The sequence below is a fragment of the Sylvia atricapilla genome, chromosome 14, assembly GCF_009819655.1.
Source record: "Sylvia atricapilla isolate bSylAtr1 chromosome 14, bSylAtr1.pri, whole genome shotgun sequence".
Taxonomy (NCBI): Eukaryota; Metazoa; Chordata; class Aves; order Passeriformes; family Sylviidae; genus Sylvia; species Sylvia atricapilla.
In genome coordinates, this window is record NC_089153.1 from 11,640,971 (window position 1) to 11,668,367 (window position 27,397).

The following is a 27,397-nucleotide window of genomic DNA, read 5'->3' on the forward strand; positions in this document are numbered from 1 at the left end:
AATGTACCCATTCACAGGACAAAGTCTTAGGTTAAAACAACCAAAAATAACGAAAAGAATGTTGAGCTTCTACAAAGACAGTTAGTGACTGATTCCAGTTCCACGTATATGCACTTGCAAAAAGGAGAGTCTAATGGGGGAGACATTTAGAAACAATGAAAGAAATGAACTGGAAATGTAAAATCAAAATAGTGAGTTTATTTGATATGCACCCAATAGTCATAACCCTCAGTTTCCACCAAGTCAGATGAGGAAGCAGCTCAGCTCAGCCTCTTCATCTTGGGGGACTTAGCCCACTCTGAAAGAATTCAAACTCTTACCCAGCTCAGTGTCTTGTTGGAAAACTAAAGCACATGTTCTTGACTTTGGAATTTGTGTTTGAGAGCACCAGCATTCCCTAAAGCACTGATGGTATTTTATCTTAATCAGATCTCTCTCTTCGTTCCTCTTCATTCTTTTGAGTTTTCATTGAGCTTGGTAGCAGCTTGCCTTTATAATTTGATCTATTTCTTTCAGTTAAAATACTTGCCCCATTATTAATTAAAGTCTTGAATGATAAGATCTTATTCTGTGCTATTTGACTTGAAAATGGAAGTAAAGGTTGTCATGTTTCACATGTGTAACCTTAAACATTCCTTTCCTCCTCATGCCAAGCATTTTCTGTGACTGACTGGATCACCTTTATTTCCCTATCCATCCAGGTAGCAAAGGATGCCTTTTACCCCCCAACTTCTGCTTGCTTTAATAGCCAGACAGTTCTGAAAAAAAACCCCACCTCTGCATTCCTTTGGGTTTCTGCATCTCTTAACTCTGCAGAGAATACTGCACCACTTGTTGCATTTACACACAGCCTCAGTGCTGCTTCATAATCTCTGACTCACCATTTCACCTGGAAATGCTGTTACAATGACCATGTTTAGGGATTTTTAACAATCTCCAGCTTTCCAGTCAGCTGAACTGAAGACTGGGGTGAAGCTAAGATCAGGACAGTAAAGAACAGCAAGAACATCACACCCTTTGGACTATGCTGCTCACTTTTCTTACTCTGAACTGGAAGAAAATCCTGTGGATCCCAGATTCCTGCTTACTGTCTTCTTTGGTTGACATGCTCTTGCATACATCTGCTTTTAAAATAGGGGGATGAAATAGCACTAAGTATAATTTCCTTTCATTTCCCCATAATCAAGCAGCAGTGGCAGCAAGGCTCACACTCAGTAGGTGAGCCTGGAGGACAGGCTCTGCTATTGCCTTGGAGTGAGTCAGAATGGGCAGAAATATTTGGTGTTAATCAGGCCCAGTCATCAGGGCCTTTGTCTCCACTTGTCATGGACAAGCAGCTCCAAAGCAGAGCCCTCTGGTGCGGGGTAGGGCTGCAGGGTTCTTGGGGTGATCGCTAATGATGTGGACAGCCTTGGCTTCCCATCCACAGTGTTTTCCATTGTCTACAAAGATAATAAGGACACCACAGGCTGTTTCTCATGTGCACCCTGCACTTCAAGGGCCTCCTTCGTAAGATACAATAAAACCATAGACACTCCCATAAAAGAAACCTCCAGTACATCTCCACAGTGCACACTTTTTGCATGTTTCTAGACACATTTTGGGCAAGGGCTCAGACTGACAACAAGTGATTGAAAGTAAGTTTTCCTCTGTAACCAAGGGAGGGAATGCATACCTCACTGCAATGCTATTTTGGTTTCCCCAGCTGCAGCAATGCAAGAAAACGCAGCATATTCCCACAGGAAATTCTGAAGGAACACCAGGTTGGACCCACCAAGGTCACTTTCACTGCACAAAGCCCCATGCAGTGGGCTGGAAGCAGGGGCTTGCTGTGGTCCTCTTCACCGTGTTGCCACATATGTGCCGACTCACTGCTGCCCCTGGGCACAGCACAGCACAGCACAGCACAGCAGCCGGGCACTCAGGCAGTGACAAAGTCCTCAGCACACTCTTTGTCCCTGCTGGGCTTCGGAGGCCAGGCAGGCGCGGGACCACCTCCGGACCCCGCAGCTAATCCTTTCCTAGGAGATGTCTATCACAAATACAAGCAGCAGCAAATCCTATAAGCCCTTCACTGCTGGCTGGTTTGCTCCCAGCAACCAGGAATGGAAATCCGTTCACCATTTCTCACCTAACCCTGGGCATGGGGAGCCTCGGAGGTGCCTGCACTTTTTGGGGGTGTTGACAAAAGGCTGCCAGGATCTTGGAGCTCCTGTGAGGCAGAGAAACATTGGAGACATGTCTCATTTCTGAAGGCAGAGTTGGATTCTTCAAAACACAGGGTTTGTTTATCCTCTCCCTTCCTGGCACAGAATGGAGCCTTTTTCTGCAGAAAAGAGGCGGGTTTCAGTAGGGCTCTGCAGGGAGGGGAGGACAGGAGAGGCCAGGAAGAGTGTGAGACGGGGCCCCAAACCACCCGCCCTGTGCAAGTGCCTTGGCGGCGGCTTGGGAGGAGAATCCCGGGCCGGGAGAGAGATCCGTAATGCATTTTTGCCACCAGAAGGCAGCGGGGAGCTGCGGTTGAGAACAGCTGGTGTTGGCAGGACCTGCCCCAAGGAGAAACAGCAGAAGCAGCTTCTCCCCCTGCTGGCTACGACACCCCTCGTCCAGCCCCCTTCGCTGTCCTTAGGAAAGCACAGGAGAGTACAGCTTAGAGAGAAAGCATTTTTCTTACGATTTTCTTTGGAAAATACATATGTATCAGACTTGCCTTGCCTTCCCGTCTGCTGAAACCCTCCTGGGGTGAGCATAGGCGTGGATCCCGCCCCAGCGTGGACCACCCCCCTTGAGCAGCTGCGGCACTGCTGCTGTTTTTGAAGAACGAGATAAATGTGCAAAGTCCCTCTGCCCTGCGGCTACAACCTATGACCCAGTGGTTGTTAGGGATACAGTGAATGCACATGAAATCCTCGCTGGCTGGTTGCAGCCTCCACGGCCACAGTGCAGCTGTGCCATGACCCTCCCTGTGGCCACTTGCTCCTCTGTACGTCTCACGCACGATGGGGGGCAGAGCTGTTACTGGGAAGTGGTTTTCTTTCGGGGGGTTGTTTCTCAGACTCAAGTCCCTCCTGCACATTACAGAGCTCTCTGACTTACAGGGCTCTTGACAGCAATTTAATAGGTTGTCTCAGTTTTCCACGGGGGCCATCCACCAGAAGGTGATGCTCCATAGCAGGGGCAACTGAATAGGACCTATGTCGCACCTGGGCTGTTCTGAGCGGAGTATTTCAGCACCAACCTGCCTTCATCAGCAAGTGTTAGAGGTTCAGTTTCTCAGGTCGTTCAGGCACATCCACATCTGTGCTGCTCCTCAAAAAGCCAGTTCTGCTATTCCAGCAGAGATCAAACCATGTGCTTTTTACTTGATTTGATTTCAGCTGGGACAGGCGCCCAACACCAACCGTGGAACAGCCACATGAGCATGCAGGAGGAAGCCACATGGAGGGTGGCACGCTGGTAATAGAAAGAGGCTCAGTGTAAAACCACATGCAAGATTTAAGTGAAAATGGTAGGGAAGTATAAAAAATAGGGATCAAAAGACAGCGTGCAGGGTACTGACCACATCTGGGTTTCTGTCTTCCTTAAAAGAAGAGAGTGGTGAGGGTTTTCTCCTCAGACACAGACAAAGATGCATTAAAATGGCTGAAATGTATGTTTTCTGTTAGCCAGCCTCTTCAGCTCCTGCAGCTGATGATTGCAAGTGGGAGAGTGGCCAGTCTGGAGAGGTTACTGAGTTAAGTGCTGCTAATTCCTTGTTTATTGACTTCAGTAAATTTGGATTAGGATGGGCTAGGGGCTCCAGGTGGTGGCCTTGTGTTGTTTACATGGCATGTCAGGAATGCAGCAACTCTACAATGATTTTGCTTGTTTTTCAAGAGGATGTGGTGGGGAATGCAGAGAGCCGAGGAGGAGCACAGGGCTGGGGCCAGCTCAGTTAACCCAGGGTTGCATCTGGCTCCAGATGCCTGGCCTCTTGTGCAGGGCTGGAAGAGTTCTTGTCCTCTAAAGCCAAGGGGAAGTGGGATGTGGGTGGGGGGCTCCTGGGCAATCCTGGCCATGGGACCTAGCTGTGCCCCAGAGCAATCACGTGTTGTTATGGGAGAAGAAGACCCTTCCTTTCTCCCTTTCTCTCTTTCTCTCTTTCTCCCTTTCTTCCTTCCTTTCTTTCTTCTTTTCTTCCTTCCTAGAGTCAGTCTGGACATTGTCTTGCCCCTCTTCCCCCTAAATAATAAACCGATGTACCACTTTCCTTTCTCCGTGGGATATTCTGTGTTTTAATGGAAATTCAGTTGCCATTAATCACCTCCGATCAATCTGTCAAAACTTAAGACATTCAGAAACTTGACCATTGAAAAATGATTGACTTTTGTTTGTTTGTTTGGAGGGAAATGTTTTTGTTTGGTTGGTTTGGTTTTGTTGTGAGTTTGTGAGGGGTTTTGCGGGTTTTTGTGGGGTTTTTTCTTAGTTTTGGGGGGGTTTTTGTTGGTTTTTGTTTGGTTGTTTTTGTGGGGTTTTTTTCCCTTAAAACAAACCACTGCTTCCAAACACACAAAGCACAAGCTCTGAACCAGATGCCCCCAGTGGTACCATGTAAGGTGGTACCAACTCAAGAGGTTATCATACAGGAATTATCACAGAGCCATGAGCAGCTGGGAGAGAGCAGCTATTGCCAGTCAATCTCTGATCTGGTGAATCTGAAACATGTGAGCTAAAGTGGGAAAACTCTGTTCCAGCACAGCATCTCACTTTTGGCCTTGCTGCTAATCACACAGCCTCTTCCACGTCCTGGCTCTCAGAGAGCTGTGGGGATTGAGCATTTTCTTATTTGCAAAGGGTTCTGGGCATTGCTGATGCCCTCAGGACACTAAGGTGTTGGCAGCCTCTTGCTGTTTCTGGCAAGTCTTCAGCTGTGTTTAAATCCAAAGGGTAACCTGCATTTCCCAAGTGAGGGAATAACTCCCATTGCACGCGTTGCAACCGTGCTTGGTTACAAATGCCTCAAGGGTGAGACCCTCAGGGAAGACACAATTCTGGGGATATATGAGGGCCACTCTCAAGCAATTCTACACCAGGTCAATGAAAGAACTGGCAGAAAGGGGCACAGTAGAAATCAAATGGTACTCAGCAAACTGTTGCAACGCCTATGGGAGCCAGGAAAGCTGTGTACAGCCATCAGGATTTCCCTTCCTTCTGTGCAGACTAAACCTGTGCCTACTGTATTGTCTTGGGTAACAGTGAATTTCTGGGTCCTAGAAGTTGTCTGTAAAGTTTCTCAGGGACACTTCCCAGCTTGTGCAAATGGTATCAGGTGGATAGATTGTCTTCTTCCACCTCAGTACTGTGTCTGCCTGTCTCTTTCCATCCCTCTTTGAGTGCTCTGTTACTGTTTCTCTGTTGATTTTTTCTTCTATTTATCTACTTCATCTTATTACAATTAATTTATAACACTTCTTACATTCATGTTTATTAGCTCATTATTTCCCTTTAAGATGATTATCCTCCCTCCATTCTGATGTCCATGTATCTTTTGCCATCCTTCTCTTAAGCATTATCTCCAGACGTGTCTTTGCAATGAAATGTGTTTTCCATGGAAAGCATTCCAGGGCACATGGACATTGCACCGTACAGAGATGTGAGCTTGCCTTCCCTCCTGCAGTTCAAAGTTTGAAAGAGCAAAAGTCAGTGTTCTCTCATTGGTTGTCTGCCTTGACTGCCTGCTCTCTGCCAGTGTGGTGTCTCTCCTGTCACGCTGACCTGCTGGATTTTCCACTCACTTCTTGCCAGTTTTCCAGAGGAGATGAGTCTTTAAAGGTGTACTACTAGTGCTTGAAATGCAAGGAGATCTCTAGCAATGCGGCAATGCCCTGAAAGGATTAAGGAAGGAGAAACGCTTTGGAGATCAATTTAGAGAGAATTAAGAAAGTACCAGTGGAAAGGACATGGGGTTTCTGTCTGATAACACTCAGGGCAAGAAAGTTTCCCAAAATGGAATTACTCAAAGTTCTAGTGCACTTATAAACTGAGCACTGCCTCTCACCTCTGAGGTGTGCATACTCAGGCTCTGCCAGTCTCACCACACTGCCTGATTTCTGCCTTTCCAACTGTACTGCCAAAGTCAGAGAACAACATACTTCCCGACTGTTTGTCAGTGGGACAAAGCAAATCTGCTGCAATAAAGCCTGAATACACCAAAATGTTTTTCCTTGGCAATGTCATGTTTGCCATGTGGTATGTGCCATTCTCTTTCTTTCATCTTCCCTGCCCTGGCACTCCAGAGTCTAAAAATAACACCTTCTCAGCTGCCAAAGCAGTTAAATATCTGTGCATATTTCTTCTGTTTCCTTTACTCATCCCTTTTGTTTTCCTTTTGGATTCTCTCTCTCTTGTGTTCATTCTGTATTTCTTTTATCTAAGTTCAAACGTCTCAAAAATCCCTGCATAGGATATGCTTTTAGCAGGTTCTTTTTTTTTTTTTTCTCCCTTTGTAACTTACATTGCTCTGTTCTCCTCGATGACAAAGCAGCACAGGCAGGACCTAGCTCCAGGGCTGCCTGCCTGTGCCATGATTCAGCAGGTTGTAAAAGGAAGGAATGGGTTTTTTTGGGAAAGGGTGGGAGAGAAACGGGAAGCACGCGCGCGTGTGTATGTATATTTGACTTCCTGGTGCTTCTGTGATTTCAGCAGGAGTATTATGCTGTCCTGCAGTCATGTTGGAGTCAATAAGCTGTTTCAAAAGAAAGGATTAAAATATATTTGCTAGGAAAATGGGCTTGCCTAGATTGAGATAAAATATACTGCTTTGTTACTCTTTAAAGTATTTTTCCATTGTGTTTTTAGATTCTTCTTTAAGCATTTGATATCTCCTGTGCTGCCTCTGTTTCCCTGCCTGTCTGCATCTTCTGCTCAGTCCGAGTATAGCTCAACAGAGCAGTTTAGCAGCCAGCTTGGTGTCTTTCTGGAAAAATGTGTTTGATTCCAAACTTTGGTGCAAGCAGGGATTTGCTGATTTCATTTATGCTGAGCCTTATTTCTGAGTGCTGGGGCCCTGCTTGCTTTGTCCTAACACGGTGGAATTTTCTCTGTGGGGAAACTTATACTGCTGACTCATTGCATCAACTCAAAACAGATTTATGTTTACAAAGGAAAAAAACCACCCCCCCCCCATTTCTTTCTTACTTTTCCCTAGTAATATTGGATTTGTTATTCCTACAGAATACCTCCTATCTTCGGGAACAGGCTGCAGCCCACAGACCACACAGGAGCTGTCTTTGAACTGGGTGGTTCAGACATAGCTTTCTATTGAACTGTTCTTAGCTGGCGCAGCTCAGAGACAGCCCAAAGGTGCTGCGACTTCCAGGAGCCTGTTTTCCTCACCGTGGGGCCATGTTCCTGCCCTCCCACACGGCTGTGTGTGCGGCAGGACACGGAGACTCCCCAAGTTCAATCCCGACCTCGTTCGTGCGGCCCCATCACACCCGGCATCTCCTATGGCCTGTCTGTCCCATTGGCCCCACAGGGACGCTCATTTCTGTATTTCCCTGTGTTTCTTTTCTGATTCAATGTACAAACGTTCGACATTTACACAGTATTTCACCTCTACAAAACTATGTTACTTTCATTTTCAACATGCACACAGGTTAAAGTTTCCGGAATTGCACAAGGCCTTTGGGCAAGCAGCTGCTGAGCAGCACTGCCATGTTCCGAACACACTGCAGCCTATGTCACTGTTCACTATTTTATTAAATCCTCGGCTTGAACTCGAGGAAAAAAACCACCGGATATATTGCATTTTCTGAATAGGCAAGAAAATCCGAGCACCATTTCTAATGAACGAGGAGATATAAAGATGGCTTTGCTGTTTCACACAACGGTATTTTATGAGGCAGCGGGTGAGGGGATGGGGGGGGCGAGGGGAGGGCGAGAGGCGGTGGCCCCGCCCCCTGCCGCCCCTTACCGCCCCCTACCGCCCGCAGCGCCCGTTCAGCCTCTGCAGCGCCCCTGGACCGAGACCCGGCGGGACCCCGCCCACATCCCAACGGCCTCCCCGCAGCCACCCAATCAGCCGGCACTTCCTGCAACCCCGCCAGCCAATGACAGCGCTCCACGAAGGGCAGCGCCGTTGGGGGCGTGTTTAGAGGCGGGCCGGGTGTTGAGCGGCGCTGATTTCAGCCAGTCAGAGTGCCAGACGGGCGGCTGGGCGGGCGGACGGGCGCGCTGTCCCCCAATGGGGAGAGGATGAGCGCCGTGAGGCGGGGGTGGGGCTGGCGCGCGGCAGATAGGCGGGCGGCGGCGAGCGCGCGGGCACGTGACGGAGGTGAGGGGAGCCCGGCGGCGGTGGCCGGGGCGGCGGAGGGTGAGTGTGTCTGTGCATTCGTCCGTGCCGTCCCTCCACAGCCGCCGCGGCTCCGGAACATCGGGGCGGGGGAGCGGGGAACCGAGCTGCCCGCGGCGTGAGGCGGTGGGGGAGCCGGGCCTGTCGTGGGGCGCGCGGCGGGTCGCTGCTGGGCCCTGGGGGGTGGGCGGCCCCATCCCGGCGGCGGGAGGAGGCGGGGAGCCCCCGGAGTCGGGGCGGGCGGACGGCTCGGGAAGGGCCCTGCGGCCGGAGGCGGGCGCGGGGCTGCGGCGGCGCCGGGTCCCGCCCGGCACCCGCAGGGCTCGGAGCGGCCTGGGGGGAGCGGCGGCTCTTCTGGTAAGTTCTGTGAGCGCCGCTCTGGGCAGCGGCTGCTGCCAGGGCCGCGGGGTGGAACCGGGATGGAGGCAAGCTTCGGACGTAGCTGTGGGTAGCGCGTGGTTTAGGTTTTACGTGTTCCGGTGTCGGAAATAATCTTGAAGGTGCTCCCAATGAAGCCCCGCAAAGGGAGAGCGGGAGGTGGGTGCGGAGCGTGGCGTGGGCCTGCCCGGGGCTGTGCGAGGGGAAGGAGAAGCCTGTGGAAAGGGGGAGCTCAGGGCGCGGAGCTGGAGGCCCAACAGGTGAAGTGCAGGCAAAGAATCTGCAGCAGGAAGATCTGAGAATTTAAAGGAATTCAAATGTCTGCTTTGATATTTGTCCCCCATATTCGTTCGCATTGGCTGTCTTTAAAATAACGTATAAAGGATATTTCTCATTTCTGGCTGAGGACTATGTTGTGTGCTTTTAAAAGAAAAACACCCACTTTGAATTAAAACGTGTACAGCACATTGCTTTCTTCTCTGTACCGATTCTGAAGTGTGAACTTTCACATGCGGATTTGTGGTTCGGAACTTTCTAGGCTGCAGAAAGAGAAACGCTGCAGGTGTTTTGGTTGTGAAGGGAAGCAGACATGTATTAATGGTAGTAGTAATGGTAAAGACCATTGTTATGGTCAGTGATATGTCACTGTGATATGTTCATATGATCAGGGTTAACATAATTAATGCTGCAGAGCTTCTGCAGTTCATCGTGGAAAAGTCTTTCTGGAACTTATTTAGAGTATGTTAGATGTCTTTAGATTGGTCTCTAGGCATGTAATGAATGTATTTCTAAATGTAGTATGTTTACTTAACGTTGTCAAGTAAGCATAGTTAACACGTGGGGTTTATGGGACAGTTTTGCACGTAGTGGTTTTGATGATTGCTGAAGTACTGCAAAGAGATAGCAGAACTATAATAATGTATGAGCTAATGCAGATAAAATAATGGTTAAATATAGGCTGGTATATATATTACTCTAAGTTCATGCTGAGGTACCTGACTTCAAACACCACCTTATTTAATTTGGCTGTATTTGATGGGCTCATGCAAAACACTTAATAAAATTAATAAATTCTCTTAATAAAATTAGGAAAAGGTCTGAGTAAAACTTAGTGTTTGTATTAACTTTTAGTATTTCTAGTTTAAAAGAACATTACTAAGAAGATACTTACACAAATTGCAGGTAGCATCATAAGCTGTGTATGATATGTAAACTGCTTTTTGGGATCAACTGCTCTCCTAGGAAGGGAATCTGGTGTAAAACAGTAAGAAAATTTTCAACTTCCATCAGATTACCCTCTCATTTGGTGTGCTGTAGCACTTTCCCCCTGAGTAAATGAATAAATCATTTACGGAGAATACACTGAGACTTGTACTTAGCTCTGCCTTTTACTTCCTTTTCTGGCCTTTGATTTTTCTGCCTCTGGTAGTAATCAGGGTGGCAGCCTGTTCTTGCTGGAATCAGTTCTGTAGCAGGGTGAACTTGAATTGATTTCTAGGTGTGATGGTCTCAAAGATCTTGGGGTCCCTCCAGATCTGCCCCCACCTAATATAATTTTTGTAGCAGTCCATCTGTTTTATGAGGTCAAAAAGCCTCATGGTTCTGACTTTACCCTCCAAGGACTTCCAGTTCTGCAGGAAGGATATCTATGCTGACAAACAGTATCTGTCTGCTTTTTGCTTCTCTACTGTATCTGCACTGTTGTACATTATTTTTAGAAACTGGCATATTTGAAATGCCTATTAAAAGCAAGCTTTTTTTGCTTTCCCTTTTCACACCTAATCCCTTGCCTGGTTTGTGCTCTCTACAACCCAAACAGGAGGGGGCTTTTTTTGTGGGGCTGCCCCGAGAGGTTTGGCTGATCCTTTCCTGGAGATTTCTTCCTCATGTAGAAGTGTATCCCAGCCACTCCTTACTGAAAAAAAAAAAAAAAAAAGGGGGGGTAGGAGGATAAACTACCATCATGGAGAGTTCTTGCCTCTCTTCTCTTGTTAGTAAGGTGGTTTTCTTTAGCCTTGTCTGCTGTTCATTGAGTTAAATGTTAAAGGCAGAATCTTCACAGTGCTGGAAGTTGTCCTGCTGAAAAACGGTATTTCAGGGGAAAACGTGTTGTCTGCATTATACGAGTTGTTGTATATACATGAACATAATTTTATTATATCCCATTTTGAGGGGTCCTGAGGCACTGTAGTGGTTGTTGGAATTAAAGTATTTGGCCACACAGTTTTTGCTTCACCGTGATGTCTGTCCTCCAAGGCTGCCTAAAGTCAGGTCAGGCAGGTGCAGGTGACAGACCTGCACTTGAAACTGTGGCATTAAGCTGGCTCTGCTGCCCACAGCTTTATTTCCTCTATCCTTGGCCACTTACTTTCACTGGTACTGCTACAGCTCTTTTTGCTTTTGCTTCTGGGCTGGCCTGGGGTATTGATTCAGGGGTAAAATAACATGGCAGAAGGACTTCGAGCCATCTTAAACCAGCAGCTGGTTCATCATGAGGCTGTGTAAACAGTTACCCTGGCACCGCAGAGGAGGCAGGATGTGGAAGGCAGAGGGATTGTGAGGTGTAGAAGAGATTTCCTCTGCTCTTCTGTAGTTCTGACTTTAGGAAATTAGTGAACTACCAAGTAGGGTAACTGAGCCTTTGCTCAAAACCCACAGAACTCATTTGAGAGAGAAAATGGTTATCTGTGTCTCAGCCTTTCTCTTCTTGTCTCCTTGCATTTTTGTGTTGTGATGAATCATCTTTATGTTTGACTTTAAATTTTTCTTCCCTAATTCTTGCCTTGTCTGAGGCATTGTGCTTGTTTTCACTGGTGTGCTGCTGGGAATACAACACTGAAATCCAGTGTTTGGAGCAAAGCTAGTGGGTTTTGTTCTTCCTTTGCTTAGGCCACTCAGCTGAGACTTCAGGTACTGCTGAAATAGAAACCATTGATGCTCATCCAGTTAAACTGCCTAAGTGTAGTTTGTAGTGACTTTTTTCCTAAGATCTCTTTGGTCTGACTGTTAATTATTTTTTAAGTAGTAAACCATATAGCCAGTAGCCATTCAAATGTAGTTATACATTCTGAAATATGCTGTATTAAGAACTGGCTTGATGAACCACTGAAATAGATTAGTAACCAAGGAGATGATTAAACTGGTTTTGCAGGCTCTGTTTGACCTGACAGGGAAGTTACTAAACAGTATGTTCTGGAAGAATGATAACAGAGGACTTGAAGATCCTCTCTGTGAGCAATTTCACTCTCTTCCAGGGGACAAGAATATGTTAGGGAGAACAGTGATAACTGTGTTATATGAGTGTTTCCAGTGTTGTGTCAGTAATTACAAAGAACTTTCTCCATTATGCCCGGAGAAAGGAGAGTACTAAATAAAAATTTATCTTTAAAGATGCATGACTTTCTTAAAAACCTTGAACTCCAGAGGTAGCATTCACTTAGTCCTACATGTCGGGAGTGCTGCTTTTGGGGTAATGTCCTGATTCTGTTTCTGAATCAAAACCAATTTGGTTTTGGTTTTTCTTTGTCAAAAAGTAAAGTCTGTAGTGCAGATGTTCCAGGAGTCTGTTTCCAGCACTCTGCTATAGATCTTATAAATATTGCGGTAAAATATTTCAGCCTTTTGACAATCAGATGAATAGTGCTTAAATGTCAGCTCTGAAGTTTTCTGGGGTAGAAGCTGGCCATGGGTGTGTGCAGAGAGAGAATAAGTAATCTGTAGCACTGACAGTCTCAAACTTTGCAGTAGTTTTCTCTTCAATCTGAGTGGTGCACCAGTGTCTGTGACTGAAGACCTTATTTTAAAAAAGTACATGGAATTGTTATCTGACTTGAAACGTTGTTATGGTGAAAGTGATGGTTGCACTGAAGTAGGATGGAGACGTCAGAAGCTCTCACCTATTATGAAAGTGTTCCTTTGTTAATGGCTTTCAGCAATTGCATGATCAGAAATACACCAACCTTCAGAAATGCTGCACAGTTTAACCTGAAGAAAGGAGGTGCAAGCATAGTAAAAAATGGCTAAGGATGGTAATTGCTTGGAAACTGGACACTTGTTTAATGGAGAAGTCTGATCATGAATGAGTAGGTGAGAGTGTCTGAAGGTTAGACTGTTTTTGAGGTGACTAATTGAACAGCTGTAGTTGCCAGCAGCTTAAAGTTCCACTGAAAAATTGATTTATGCCTGTTTTGTATTAAACCTGAGTTGCATCTCTCTCCCCCTCCCCTCCTCTTCTATTTAGGAGTAACCTAATTTACTAGGGCGTAATTGTGTTTATGTTGCGTCCCTAAGGATTGTGTAAAGTGAATTTGAAATTTTTCCTGTAGCAGTACATCCATTATGGATAGAAGTAGCTTTTTAAATATCGAAAATGTGTACTTCACTTAAATTGCTCTTCTGAGAACATAGTGCCTTTTTTCTATAATTTAGTCAGCTTTTTATATTGTTTCAGGTTAAACAGAATAAAGAGTTTGGCATAATAACTGACAGTTGCAGAAGAAAAAGCTACCAGTCTGTACTCAAGGTATATGAATGGTAGCTTATGTTGAATTTTGGACTAAGTTAATGTGTAGGAAGTGTCCTAAGCAGCTTTCTGCAGGTATATAAACTTGTGACAACTGCTTGCCAATGACTGTAAAGAGGTAAGCACATGAAACTAGATTAGCTTCTCTACAGACTTTTTTAGCTTTTTTTTTTTTTTGCAAAGAAGGGTGAAGCTTCCTTGAGAACTTGACCATAAAATTTTCCCTTGAAATGAGGTTTAGCAAGGCCTGAAATTCAGACAGCGCATTAAATGATAAGTGTAGCTGGGTAGATACCTGTGGCTGTATCAGAAGCACAGATGTGCAGCAGCAGACTTCTGCCTCTGCTGTGTGGTCCCTGGCAGAATTGTCTGATTTCACTAAGATGCTTTGACAGAATTTCTGAGGCCCCATGGCTTTGCCACTTGGGTGTGAGCATTTGCCAAAGTCCATTTGCTGCTGACAAATATTTTCAAAGGGTGGTAGTTGAGGTGGGATTGTGAAGTAGGTAATTATTAAATATGGAGTCAGTACTGGAAGGAAAGTTGTGGGGGATGATTTAATTCTTTCACTGAAACTTTCGTGCTGGTTGGCTACTGGTGAGATTGCTTAAAGGATTACTTGCATGCTAAACCATTAATACCCTTTGCACAAGGTTGGGAGGAGGGGTGCAGAAACTCTCTCCTTTTAGGAAAGGAAAGAATTGGCTCATTTTTAACCTTGGTATATTTTTAAGATTACTTTGTTGTATCACTTTCCAAATCATGACATGCATATTTTATCTGCTTGGTATAATTTGAAAGCAGCTGTAAAACTGTATTGTCTTCCTGAATTTGCCTCTATTTAAAAATACTTAGTGAGGCCCTGTTGGTATGGTAAGACAAAATGAAACCCTTTCCATGGAAAGGTGTTTTTGTGGTGTCTCATCCATGGTTGCTTCAGTCACACAGGGCACATCCAGCGCCATAAAGATAATTTTTTCAGATGAAGTTTCAGGCTCTTGTTTCTGTACTGCCTTTATGATGGTGGGTATCAGTTTATTCAAAGAGCACATTATCTGTGCAGAAAGAATTTGCAGCTCCAAGGGTGCTGATGTCTGTTTGACTGTTTTCAGTCCTTGGTTTTGTGTTCTGGCTCTCACAGTAATATTAAGAGCTGTGAGCTGTTTTGAGATCTGAAACTTCTCAGTTTTGGCTGTACACTGTGCATTAAGCAAACAAGCTTTGCTCATATGTAACAGCCCTTGGAAGTTTTTGTCAAGTATTCCTTCTGGAATGATTGTCGTTTTGGCTCAGAGGTGTTGGGGTGCAGTTGTCTGAACTGCATGGGGAGGTCTGTGCACATGCATTTGGACCATAATCCTCAAGGCCATTGCTATTGTTGGAAAACTGGCTGCAATTGCATGTTGCTGTCAAACTGGACATGGCCTCAGCTCAAGTCTTTAACATACAATTTTGTTGTAGTTCTAAAACTACAGTTACAAAGTTTAGAAACCCTGTCTGTCATTAGAAGTAAGTTAAAGAATAATCTAAGAATGGTAGATCAAGTCGACAGCATAGTTTTGGAATATTGGATAGTGCTGATAAGCCTTTGAGAATGTAAACTCTTTTAGTTGCCTAAACATGCTTTGGAAAGTTGAAAGTTTGTTTCCTAGCATGATCTTAAGCCCCTAAAGGCACTGTTAACTCTGCTTGAGTTATGTTTGAAAGTCTGCAGCCCTACAGTGTGAGGTAGGAGTGTAAGGGAAGGAGGAGGGGATGTTTGGTTTTATACTTGTTTTCAAAAGAAATTCAATCTCAGTTACGCCTCTGGTTTTGGAAGGAAAATTTGGAGTGAGATTAAAAGGAGAAGAGATGAGCAAGGTGCAGGTTGTTGTGAGGATTTTGGGCAGATAAAACTGAGCAGCGTTCTGGGAGCATTGCCTTTGGTATAAACCTAAAGATGCAGTGATCTTGTAATTTTTCTAGGAGGAAAGTAAAATTGAAACCCATTTTACTTACAAGATATTTAAGGTACAGCTTGCCGATGTCCATTGTGTTTTAGATGTGACAATGTGCTGAGCACCTTATGAACTAGTTTAAGTGTGATATTTTAATTCTTAAAGGCTTCAACAGTTAACAGCTACTCTGGTCATCTTGTTACATTAGAAATTGAAAGGAGGGAATTGAATCAAGTGGCAGTTTCCAGGAGCTTCAACTGCTCTTAGGCATCTGCCAGTAGTAACAATGACTGTTGGCAGTAATTCTACAATAAAACCTGGGGACGAGATTTGATGACTGAAAACAACAGAGCTCTGCATTTGAAAGGACAAAAAAAATATTGAACAGGAGATGAGGATTGATTACTCTGCAAAAATGACTATTTTTGAATAAAATAGAAAATTTTATTTCAATTTCTGGACTGAATGGAAGCTTGAGTTCCTGCGTGGTGTATTTAAAGTCCTTCATAAGCACGAAATAGATTTTCTTTTTAAGCTTTTACAGCCACATGTTGTGGTGTCATGTATGTGTCCACTGTCTGGGCTGTAGCAGTGTAAGAGCAAAATTACACACTTCTGCAGCATGATCTGCAGAACATGCACATGTGGTTCTCCACTCAGTTAATATCTGTTTGGTATTAAATACTTAGCTTTATGTTGTGTTCCTCCCCAGCTTTTAGAGCTGTCTCGGGCAGATGCAGTAAATAACAGAGCTGGAGAGATAAGTTTGCACTTCACCTGTTGCCTTGGATGCTCGGATTTGTGCCGAGAAGCAGCGCGTTGCTCTGCGTGCAGTGCTGGCTTGACCACTTTGCCTTGTCTTATTTATTCAGAACATGGAGCTAAAATGGCTACTGTGTGTGACCCTGCTAGCCCTCGGGATCTTTGCTGTCCAGGCACATGATGTGGATGAAGACAATGATGCTGATGATGTAGTTGATATTGAGGATGACTTGGATGATGGTATTGAGGAGGTAGAAGAATCAAAGTCTGAAACAAGCAGTCCTCCTTCAGCTCCAAAGGTTTGGCACAGAACTTCTTTTAACAATTGAATTATTGCTTGTGTTTCGGTTAATGTGAATCTGATCGGTCTTTATTTTCTTAACCTTTAATATGCTGTAAGGTTGTTAAAGATAAGGGAGTAAGGCTTGGAATTAAGGTTGGCTGCTTTGTTCCTGTTCTCATGTCCCCTATGCTCTTCCAGAAGACTTAGATCTAACCTTGATGTGAGTTAGATTTAACATGTTACGTATCAGGAGTTAATACTAAAATTTCCAGCTAGATATAAACTTGAGTTTTAGTTGCAGACAAGAACACAACTTGGCACAAGCAGCAATATTTACGTAGTTTCTGTGTTTATGCTTCAAGAATGTGCAGGTGAGCTGTATTTGAGTGTAGGAGGGAGTGTGAGCTTTACATGCCTGTATTTCTGTAGAATGAAGAATGTGTCTTGAAGGGTGCATAAATTCCCCCCTTTTCAACTAGGTTGCTTACAAGGCCCCTGTCCCGACTGGTGAAGTGTATTTTGCAGAATCTTTTGATAAAGGAACTCTGGATGGGTGAGTATAATCTGAAGGATGATTTTGTACAACAAATAATGTAAAATCTCAGTGAAAGGCAATGAAAACCTTCTCTGCAGAACTTATGTTATTCCAAACTGAATCAAAGGGCCACTGTTCGGTTGGATTACAGTAATGACCTCTTGAGACTAGCTGCTCAAATGCTGAGTTAAACCAGTATTTCCTTAAGTTCTAGTAATAAAGGGGAGGTGAGGCCATTGCATGTGGCTTTTTTACTTTCCTTAGGTGATGTGAGAATAGTAAGGTGCTACTTCTGGGGTTTTATTACAGGAGTGAGGTACTTGCTCTTGAGGCCATAGTCCTACCTTGGGGTGGGAAGCGGCAAACACAGAAAAGTTTGTGAATTTGGGAACAGAACTCCTCAGGGGATGGAGATACTTGGGGTGTAGTCATGAGATAGCCAAGGGCTGCCTTATCTTAAGGGCAGGATTTTTAGTGTGTGTGTTGTGGAGGGGAAATATGGTTTTCCTACCATTGGATATCTGTCTTCTAGATGGATCCTTTCCAGAGCCAAGAAAGATGATACAGATGATGAGATTGCCAAATATGATGGTGAGTCCAACCCAGGTTTTGGGTGATACATGTTTCTGATGTTGTTTGTCATGTAGGAAAAAGAGATGTAAGTCTTTCTTTTCTGTTTCTCACCTAATATTATATTTGCTGAAGAAAATGGCAGGGATATTTATATACCTGGCTAACAATATAAGATTTAGTTCTGATTTAAACAAAATAATCTGCTTGGAGAGTCTAAAATAGATGAACATTTGGTCAATTCCTTCCCCAGGTAAATGGGAAGTCCAAGAGATGAAGGAAACAAAGCTTCCAGGAGACAAAGGGCTTGTAATGGTAACCCGAGCCAAGCATCATGCAATTTCATCCAAACTTTACAAGCCATTTGTGTTTGATACCAAACCTCTTATTATACAGTAAGTAAAGAATAATTTAATGTTCTGTTGATTCCAGGGTGACATGATAGCAAGCTGAGGTTAATTCCATAACTGAGCTTTTGATGACTGGGGGTTAGATGATACAAGATGCTGTAACATATTATTATACTGTTTTGAGTAAGAGTAAAATAGTAACCCAGATTCCCAAAGTGGAGAGTTAGTAACAGCATGGGTCCTTCTGAAGCCAGAAAAAGAAAGAAATTTCTGCAAACTAGACTTGGTAACCTGTCTTGTGGCTTCAGTTCACTTGATTTAATTGTAGTAACAAGGTCAGGGAACTGACTTTTGTACAGCTAATTGTGGAAGTCTTTGTCCTTTTGAACGAATGCTGGCTGTAAGTAGGTCAGTGTGTTTTCTTATACAGTAAACTGCCTCCTGTTTCTGAGGGGAAGTGGACAAAGGGGTAAAGATGCATTTGTTTCCTCCTTCCTTAGTTCATTTGCCATGGAAGATGAACACCTTGCATAGCTCTGGTCACAACTGTTTTAGAAGAATCTGCTTCCATATATGTGAGACAAGCAAGGCAGGGGAAAAGCACAATTTCAGTCAGAACAGTTGAATTGTGCATTATTAGTGACATTATAAATTTTAAACAAAGAGTAAATTAATTTGTATTTGCACAAGATAATGAATTGGTCACTTTGCTTTGCACTGTTTCGTTTTGGCTCAATAAATACAAGGCTAAAAATAAAGCCCAGTGGTCATCCACTCCAGCTGCTGGCATTGTGAGAGGATCAAGCATACTTAGCTTATTCCTGAGAGAAATGTTTTGCCTTTTTCAGGCTCCTTGGCATCCCTAAATAAACTGTTGTATGCTTATAACCCTAAAGGGGCTTCTCCTAAAATCCAATTGTTTTTGCTTTGTCGTCTTGCAAATTGACTTGTCTGTCTACTGTAGCAGTTGTGGGGAAAATAATTGGTTTGCCTCAAGTTGCCACTTGTTGAAGTGTCATATATGGGAAAGCTTTTTCTTCCTCCTCTCTCCTTCCAGGTCATTATCTTCTAGGCCAGCACTCAAATTCTTTAATCTTTTCTGTCAGGTTAATTCTCCTAAATCTTCAATTTTTAGCTGTTTCTCAGACTCTTGTGAATATTTTCTTAGTTCTTATCTTTATATATCTGTATGACTGTATCTTTAATATTCACTGGTGAAGTGATTAAAGCAAACAACAACAAAACAGTGTTACTGTTAATTTGTACTGAAGAAATTGTAATTGTGTATTACAAAAATAAATTTTCCTCATGTATAACATGTGCTCTCCTCTCTTCTATCCAAAACTAAAATTAGGTATGAAGTAAACTTCCAAAATGGAATAGAGTGTGGTGGGGCCTATGTGAAATTGCTTTCAAAAACCCCTGAGTTGAACCTGGTGAGTAATGCTACTACTTTTGGGTATTAGCTGTGAAACAACTTGAAGTTTTTTCACTTTGCTTCTTTCTGAAGAGACCCTTTTAGTGAAGGCTGTGGGCCCTGATTGCCCAAGTACTTTGCACTCAGCATTTTCCCAGTGCTTTCAGTTGGAGAGGATAAGTACTGAAATGTGACAGCCCCTTGAGTGGAAACTGAAGTTCTCTAATAGCTGAGCAGTTGTAGACCTTTGCCAAACTCTGCAGTACTTCAGATTTTCCTGGGTTCTAGAAAAAAACCAGGAGGTGCTTAGGAGAGCGGCCAGCTCCTAAGGCCTACGAAATGCATTTTGTCCTCTCATTGAAGTGGTTTAGCCTGTTCAGATGAAGCTGAACTGCTGGGTAACCTTGAAGCCTATGGGTCTCTTTAGTATCTTGTACAAGTTTTCTTTAGCCATGTTCCTAGACTTTATAGGATGTACCTTTTATGACTTGTTATCCACCCTTCTCCTTCTGCACACCCTTCTGCAGTCTCATTGCAGTTGTATTATTAATACAATTGCCAGACTATTGAAAAAGAGCAACCACAAACTCCAAGAACACAATTTGGCTGCCTAATCAGTTTCGTATGTGCATTGAATTTTCAGATAACATTAACAAGAACAAATACACCTGTGGAGTTCAATGGTGATTATATCCAGTTACAACTTAGATTGAGGCAGTACCCCAGTTTGTAGGTGTAGACTAAATACAGCTTGGCTTCACTTAGAGTGCTGCTTATCACTTTGTGTGAAAGAAACTCAGCGGCCTTGCTACCCTTTCATTATTGCCAGTACCTGATACTTCTAATAGCTTTTAAAATATTTTGTTTTAATGTGGAGATACACTTTAACATTGTGGATGTCACACTAATCTTTGAGATGACGCTTGACTAGCTCGTGTTTTCCATGTGGAAAATAGAGCCCGGAGGTGCAAAATTAAATAGCTGGGATAGTTCTCAGCACATATTTTTTTTTTTCTGGAGGCTTATATGAGGCACATAAGCTTTAGTGTGGGGACTTCATGGGCTTGACATCCAAGTTGCAGAATAGTTTTAAATGTATTGGGAATTCTTATACCAGACAATGACTCAAGTTGTAATTCAGAATAACAGAATGAAGTGTTGCATTGTTTTTAAAGGATCAGTTCCATGACAAAACTCCATATACAATAATGTTTGGGCCTGATAAATGTGGAGAGGACTATAAATTGCACTTCATCTTCCGGCACAAAAACCCAAAGACTGGCAAATACGAGGAGAAGCACGCAAAGCGTCCCGATGCAGATCTGAAGAGTTACTTTACTGACAAGAAGACTCATCTTTATACTCTAGGTATGGTGACTGCTAACTATGCATATTAGTAATTACTGCATTTTCTGCACCAAAAGCTCATAAAGTGAGCTGTATGAACAGGTGAATATTTGTGCCAGTGCAATAAAACTGAAAACTGCTTTAAAGCTTCAAGTGCAAAAACTGATTGTCTATGCAAAGGCTTATTTCATTCTTCCAGGAAATATTGATTCATGTAAGAAAGGTCATATGACTTGAACTTAATACTTAAAGGAGAACTGAATTTCAGGGCAGCTGTAAGTAACTTGAGCCAAATATATTTGAAATAATTATCAGCATGTGTAAACTGCCTGAATGCTGCCTCTGGGTAACATGGGGTACACTAAGCTTTAGATGTAGAGACATCGTGGTTTCTTTTTTTGGGTTTAGTTTTTTTTTTTTTTTTTTTTTTTTTCCCTGCTTTCATGTACCAGACAAACTCAGGAGTTCTTGAAATAGTGTCTGGTATATTAGCTATGATCAAAATCTTTCAGGAAGTACATAGGAGTGTCTCTAACTTTTCCTACTACAGAGACAGCAGTAGATAAAGAAGAGAGATTAAAATGCTCTTAGTCAGTAGTAGGAGGCCTTAGTCTGGTGTAGAATATGAGAATATACATTCTTACTACTAAAGCAATTCTTACTGTGCCAAAGTCAACTTGTTGTGGTAACTGCTAAATCACTCTACAAATCTCTGTGCTTTTAACATATGTAGGACTTCTGCCAGGAGTCTGCCTTCTCACAGGGTGAAATGTGGTGCATCATAACTAGTTGCACTTTGGTGTAAGGAAAAAGGTTCTTAGCAGTTGTTGATGGGTAGGTGGTAGCTTGGGTTGTACAGTGGAGATGATTGATGCTTTGACTCATGCTTTGTATTGTACATGCAATGACTACATCAACTTTTTTCCTTACAGTCTTGAATCCTGACAATAGTTTTGAGATACTGGTTGATCAAACAGTTGTCAACAGTGGGAATTTGCTAAATGATATGTCTCCTCCTGTGAATCCACCCCGAGAGATTGAGGACCCAAATGACCAGAAGCCTGAGGACTGGGATGAGAGACCAAAAATCCCAGACCCAGATGCAGTTAAACCAGATGACTGGTAAGGTGTTGGAAGTGTGGAATTGAGGGAGTCCTTATAATTTGGTCCTGATCAAACTGTCTTTCTCACGTGACTTATGGAAGGTTTTGAGTCTCACCCTTGTAAGAAAAACACTGTCAGATTAGACATCTTAACAGCACTTCAGTAGGCAAAGGCAGAGAGGTTCCACATCCTCTGGGAATTTCTGTTGAGAGATCCTGTTTCTGTGTTGGCCACAGACAAAGATTTTACAGAAATACCTATTGAACCTGTTGCTTTCGTCCTTGATGAGATAAAAAGGTAAGCTGCAGAAGGTATAACTGAAGGATCTTTGTAGCTGTTTGTGTAATGTATAGATAAGGTAACTTAAAAACCTGACTCCCTAAATCAGAAACTGATCCTGCCTTTCTTCCTGTGCTTTGTAAATCATAGACTCAATTTCAAGCACAAATGTGTGTTTGCAGCTGTGAAGAAATGGCATTTGCTCTAATGTGCCCCTTTTAGATTGGTTTAAAAAAAATCAGTAGTAGTACTTTGCAGTTGGCACCTTGATATGCCATGAGGTGCACCTGTTAGGATTGCAAGGCAATTCCTTTCTGAAATCATGGAGTGGCCCTGACAGAAGGGAAAGTGGCTGGCTGTCTAGAGCAGCGGACTTGTTCAGAGTCTGTAGAACCATGCCTTGGGCTTAAGAACTCTTACGTGTTGTGTGTTGACACATAATGCTCTGCCCTCAAGGGATGAGGATGCTCCTGCAAAGATTGCGGATGAAAACGCTGTGAAACCAGAGGGCTGGCTGGATGATGAGCCAGAATATGTAGCAGACCCTGATGCTGAGAAGCCTGAAGATTGGTGAGTTTGCTGCCTGTTGCAGATGGCTGCAAATATTTCATGACTTCGGTACTGATGTTTGCAGTTCATTGTTGCTTGCTGACAAAGTTGCTGTTCAGGCTGTTTTTCTTCAAAATTAGAAGAAAGTAGAAGGCCGTGGTCTGAGGACTCATGTCCTGCATTTGCCTTTGCATTTTTTGGCTCTTCTGTGACTGTAAGCAGAACAGGGCAGGGATGTTCACCTTAAAGTAGAACCTACTTGGAAGGGGCAGTGGGGGAAGCTGTGCTCGAGCCTGGATTTTGTTGATCTTCTGTGTTTCCCAATTAGTCTTTGAAATCCTTGTTCCTTCTACAGTATATTTATCTACAGACCTATGCTATACAAAGTTTCCATATCTCTATTTAGAGGTAGGAATTTTGATTTTCCTGGAAGTTGGACATTGTCTGAGCCTTATTCTGTATGAAGTCAAAGGGTGGACTTCAAAACCTTCAAAACTGAATTTGCCTTTTCAGGGATGAAGATATGGATGGTGAATGGGAGGCACCTCAGATTGCAAATCCTAAATGTGAGACAGCTCCTGGCTGTGGTACCTGGCAGCGCCCAATGATTGACAATCCAAACTACAAAGGCAAATGGAAGCCTCCTATGATTGATAATGTGAACTATCAGGTTGGTGTTTTCATTGCTTGAGCTGGCAGCCAATGCAGCATCTCTCTTACAAAAAAGCAGAATGATTTGGATTCAGCAGATGTAATTAAAAATTCAAGTGCTATCATGATTGTACTGTGTTTCAAGTGGACAGATTTAAAGTGCTTTCTTACCAAGCATCACTTCATTGTATTGATTCCCAAAGACTGATGAGTTGCACCAGTAGATGTTGTAATTAAGTGCAATGGATTGTTATATCTCTCCATTCATAATGGGCTGAAAACTGAAATTTGTCTTCTAGTAGATGAGGCTGCATGTCTTTTGTCTTTTCTAGGGTATATGGAAACCTAGAAAGATCCCAAACCCAGATTTTTTTGAAGACTTGGAACCTTTCAAGATGACTCCCGTCAGTGCTGTGGGACTTGAGTTGTGGTCCATGACATCTGACATCTTTTTTGACAACTTTATCATCTGTAGTGATAGAGCTGTGGCTGATGACTGGGCCAGTGATGGATGGGGACTGAAAAAGGCAGCTGATGGTGCTGCAGAGGTGAGAGAGGATGGTTTAATTGTATGCTGCTGAGTGGAACAGTAGAAGCATCTCTGCTGTTCTCTCTCACAGCCTTTGTCAATATATACCTGTAAGTGCTAAGGCTGAGGATTTAGCTAAACCAGGTCAGAGCCTCAGTTCATAATTACACTATGTTAATATAGGTAACTGAGAGTACTCACTGCTCTCTTCTGAGTTTTTGCTCTGAATTTGTAAGCTATGGGAAAAGTACCTGTGCAAATTAGCTTGATTTTTTTTTTTTTTTGAGGTCTGAAATACAATGTTTAAAGTTGCAAAAAGCCTATTTGAAAATTCTGTAGCTTAAACTTAGCTGCTGAACTTGCTGTCTGGGGTGGAATTTGACAGTTCTTTTGGTCTTACAGCCGGGTGTTGTGGGCCAGATGATGGCAGCTGCTGAAGAGCGTCCTTGGCTTTGGGTAGTCTACATCCTCACTGTGGCTTTGCCAGTGTTCCTTGTTATCCTTTTCTGCTGTTCTGGGAAGGTAATGCATTTCCTCTGATAATTAGTCTCACGTTTAAAGGGAGGTTCAGTAAAATCTGCCTGAATGTCACAAATAATTTCCTGGGTTTGCCTTTCAGAAACAGCCAAGTGCTGCAGAATACAAGAAGACTGATGCTCCTCAGCCTGATGTGGTGGATGATGAGAAAGAAGAAAAAGATAAAGGGGAAAAAGAAGAGGAGGAGGAAGAGGAGGATGCAAATGAGGAAAAGCTTGGTAGGTAAACTAGATAACCTTGAACGATGTTCTCTCTGATAGAGTAAACCAGCAGGATTGACAGATATGGAATAAAGCCAATGGTGAACTGAAGATAAGTCAGGAAGGAGAATGATTTTTTTTATTTTTTTTCCCCCTTAAAGAGAAGCAGAAAAGTGATGCTGATCTAGGAAGTGCTAGTCAAGAGGAGGAAGAAGAGGAAGAGGAAGAAGACAGGAAACATGCATCAGAGGTAAGAGTGCTTAAACTTTGAAGGAAGTTTGTGCATTTTCTTTCATATGTTATGTAGAACAGGCCTTTAACTACAGTGTTAAAAGTTAACCTGACTTGCATCATGACCCTCTCTCCCAGTTCAGAACTTTGGAAAATTTAATCAACCTGAAGAATAGGAATTGCTGTGGCTGACTTCAGCAGACTTGAGCACCCTGCTAAAAGCACTGCTGTAGAGCCTGCCTTGGGAGGGGAGTGGGACTGTTGGAAGGCATCTTCTTGAGACAAAATACTTATTCAGCTTCGAGTGCAGTCAGGATGTGACCTTGAGTGCTCCACACTGACACAATGGCTGACTCAGAAATGGGTGGAGGTGTTGCTTGAAGTTAAAGGATTCTCTCAGTATCAGAAGCTGTTGAGCACTCCCCCAGCAAATAATGTACATCCACTGTGAAAACAAAGAATTTGCCTGTTTGCCACAAAGTACTTTCAGCAGTAGGTCCTTTCAAGAACTAAATTCTAATGTAGAAGAGAAAGTGGAGTCTTCATAGATTTTCTCAAAATGGTTATTAAGGGTATATTTAGGTTTTGTTTTATTTTATTGATGCTTACACAAATTATTTTCTTGCAGGAGGAGGAAACTGTGAATAGATCACCCAGAAACAGAAAGCCAAGGAAAGATTGAAAAAAGTCATAAGAACTTGATCTGTGATTTCTTTTTTTTTTTTTTTTTTTTTTTTTTTTTTTTTGTTGCTGTTTTCAAATATGGTTCTGGGAGAGGACCTTGGACACCTTACATTGAAACTTGGACAAACCTCAAGATTTCACCATCCACAGGTTCCAGTCACACGATCCAATGTAATGGAGTGTCTAGCAGTAAAATATTTGCAATCATCTGTTCTAAAAAGAGCATCATTCCTGTAGAAAGAAAGCATTTAATATAATGGGCTGTGGATTTTGGAATGTAACATAACTAACCTTTTCATTTTTGGTTTTAAATATTCTTTTCTGTTCTTAAGTAGATTGGTAGAATTTTTCTGGACTCAAACCTTGGCTTAATTTAATATATTAATTAGTGAAATATAACAATGAATCTTGAAAGTGCTAGGTGATAAAAATACAGTTTTATAAGTAGTTTGTTGTTTTTTTTTTTTACAAATATGTAAATTCCTAAATGCACCAATATACCCCGTAAAATTTGATAATTGTTTGAAGAAAAGTTGTCAATGCATTTGACAGCACCCCTGCCCTCAAAAGAAAAGACAACTGGGGGGGATGTACGGGGAAACCAGTAGTGAAATTCTAACCAATCAACTTCATTCTTTTGGGGGGAGGGGAAAGAGGAAGAAGGGGTGGACGGGAAGGGGTTAGGCAGTCTATAGAATATATGCATACTGTGCATGGCTAAAGCCCTGTTAAATGTTGACAAATGATCTAAGATTTGGAGTGGGTCATCTTAATGTGGCATTTGATCCTGCGGAGCTTGCAGACAACCAATTTTATTTGTTCTTGAACTGTTTTTGTAAAGCTGAGGGTTGCTGGAGAGGTGTGGTTAAGCTACTTCCCCCTTTGCCCTCTGTTCAGCCACCAGTGTTTTCCTCTCTGTGACGGATACAGCTCTTCCTGAGAGCAGCTTTGCCTCAGTTGCTGAAGCGTCTCATGTTCAGCTCATTGTCAAACTCGATTTCATGGCTAGGCCTACTCCTTTCCAGGGTCCAACACTGAGTAAGACCGTGTCCCATATCCTCTCACTGTTGTCACTGTATGTCTGCTGTAGAAATGGGGGAGGTAGGCAGGTAGACAAGTTGAACTGAGTATTTGTTAAGGAAACAAAAACCACAACCAAGATGTCAGTATTGTAGGTGGGGAAGGAGCATGTGGAATCTCTTTCTTAACTGGTATGTGAAACTGTTTTAAGTCCTTTTATCTGCTCTTCATGTAACAAATGCATTCTAAATTATATTGTGAATGTTAGGAAATTCCAGTTCCAGCTGAATAAATTTTTTTAAAGTGTCAAGTCTACCATACTACACTGTTTCAAACACCTTTTTTGTTTTTGTGGAATGCAGGTGAGCACTACAAGAGCATTACCTCTGAGGGTGAGATGGATGTAATTCATTACACTGTTCCTAATATGTTGGCGTTTGGATGTCTATATAGATAAACTTTTGCCTTTGTTTAGAATGAAGTTAAATGTCCTGAAATTATTCTTCTTGCACTGAACTAAAACACTCCAGTGTTGTTTGGTCATATGATAGGTATAGTGTGTGGAATAATTCCCAGGGGTTATGGGGGGAAGAGTGTTCCAATTACCTTGCAAACAATCTAACCAATTACTAAAAGATTCTTGTTTTGGGTTTGGTTTGGTTTTTTGGGGGTTTTTTTGTAAAACACCTTTTGCTGCCTGTCCTTATGTTGTATCCCTTGGTTGTTGTGTTTGAAATATTAGTGATCACAAATGCATAGCAGGATTTCTTGATCTCTCTGCAGTGTACAAATAAACTATTGTAAGCAAGATACTGGAAGTAATTTCAGACTTCTGTTGGGAGCTATTGCATGTTTAGAATGCCTTTGCCTGTTGAACACCTGGTCAATACTGCTCCTTATTGCAAAATAGCTTATACTCTGACATGGAAGATGTCATAGCTTAAGCATTGCTACTAGCTTGTTCTCAGGACTGTATTTTTATCAAGGAGCAGCAGCTATTTATGACTCTCAGTCCTTTGAGATGAAGTATGTGTAAATGGTTTCAATTCAGCTAATGTTTTGAGCACAACATAAAAATCTAATTAATCTAATGTTTTTTTATCTTAATATGCAAATTGCCTTAAACTCCCAAATGATCCCTGTGCATACATGTTCTTTCCAAGCATCAAAAGTGAATCTG

General features: G+C 42.8%; 1 protein-coding gene across 1 annotated transcript; it reads left to right on the plus strand.

The window, feature by feature from the left end:
* The first annotated feature begins 8,277 nt into the window (after positions 1 to 8,277).
* Positions 8,278 to 27,027, plus strand: CANX (calnexin). Its single transcript, XM_066329131.1, has 15 exons — positions 8,278 to 8,353; positions 16,042 to 16,230; positions 16,694 to 16,767; positions 17,282 to 17,340; positions 17,573 to 17,714; positions 19,024 to 19,105; positions 20,262 to 20,454; positions 21,366 to 21,555; positions 22,273 to 22,386; positions 22,879 to 23,035; positions 23,349 to 23,564; positions 23,948 to 24,067; positions 24,165 to 24,300; positions 24,444 to 24,532; positions 25,142 to 27,027. The coding sequence occupies exons 2-15, from the start codon at positions 16,045 to 16,047 to the stop codon at positions 25,193 to 25,195; spliced, it is 1,812 nt and encodes a 603-aa protein (XP_066185228.1). The 5' UTR covers positions 8,278 to 8,353; positions 16,042 to 16,044; the 3' UTR covers positions 25,196 to 27,027.
* Positions 27,028 to 27,397: the final 370 nt, after the last annotated feature.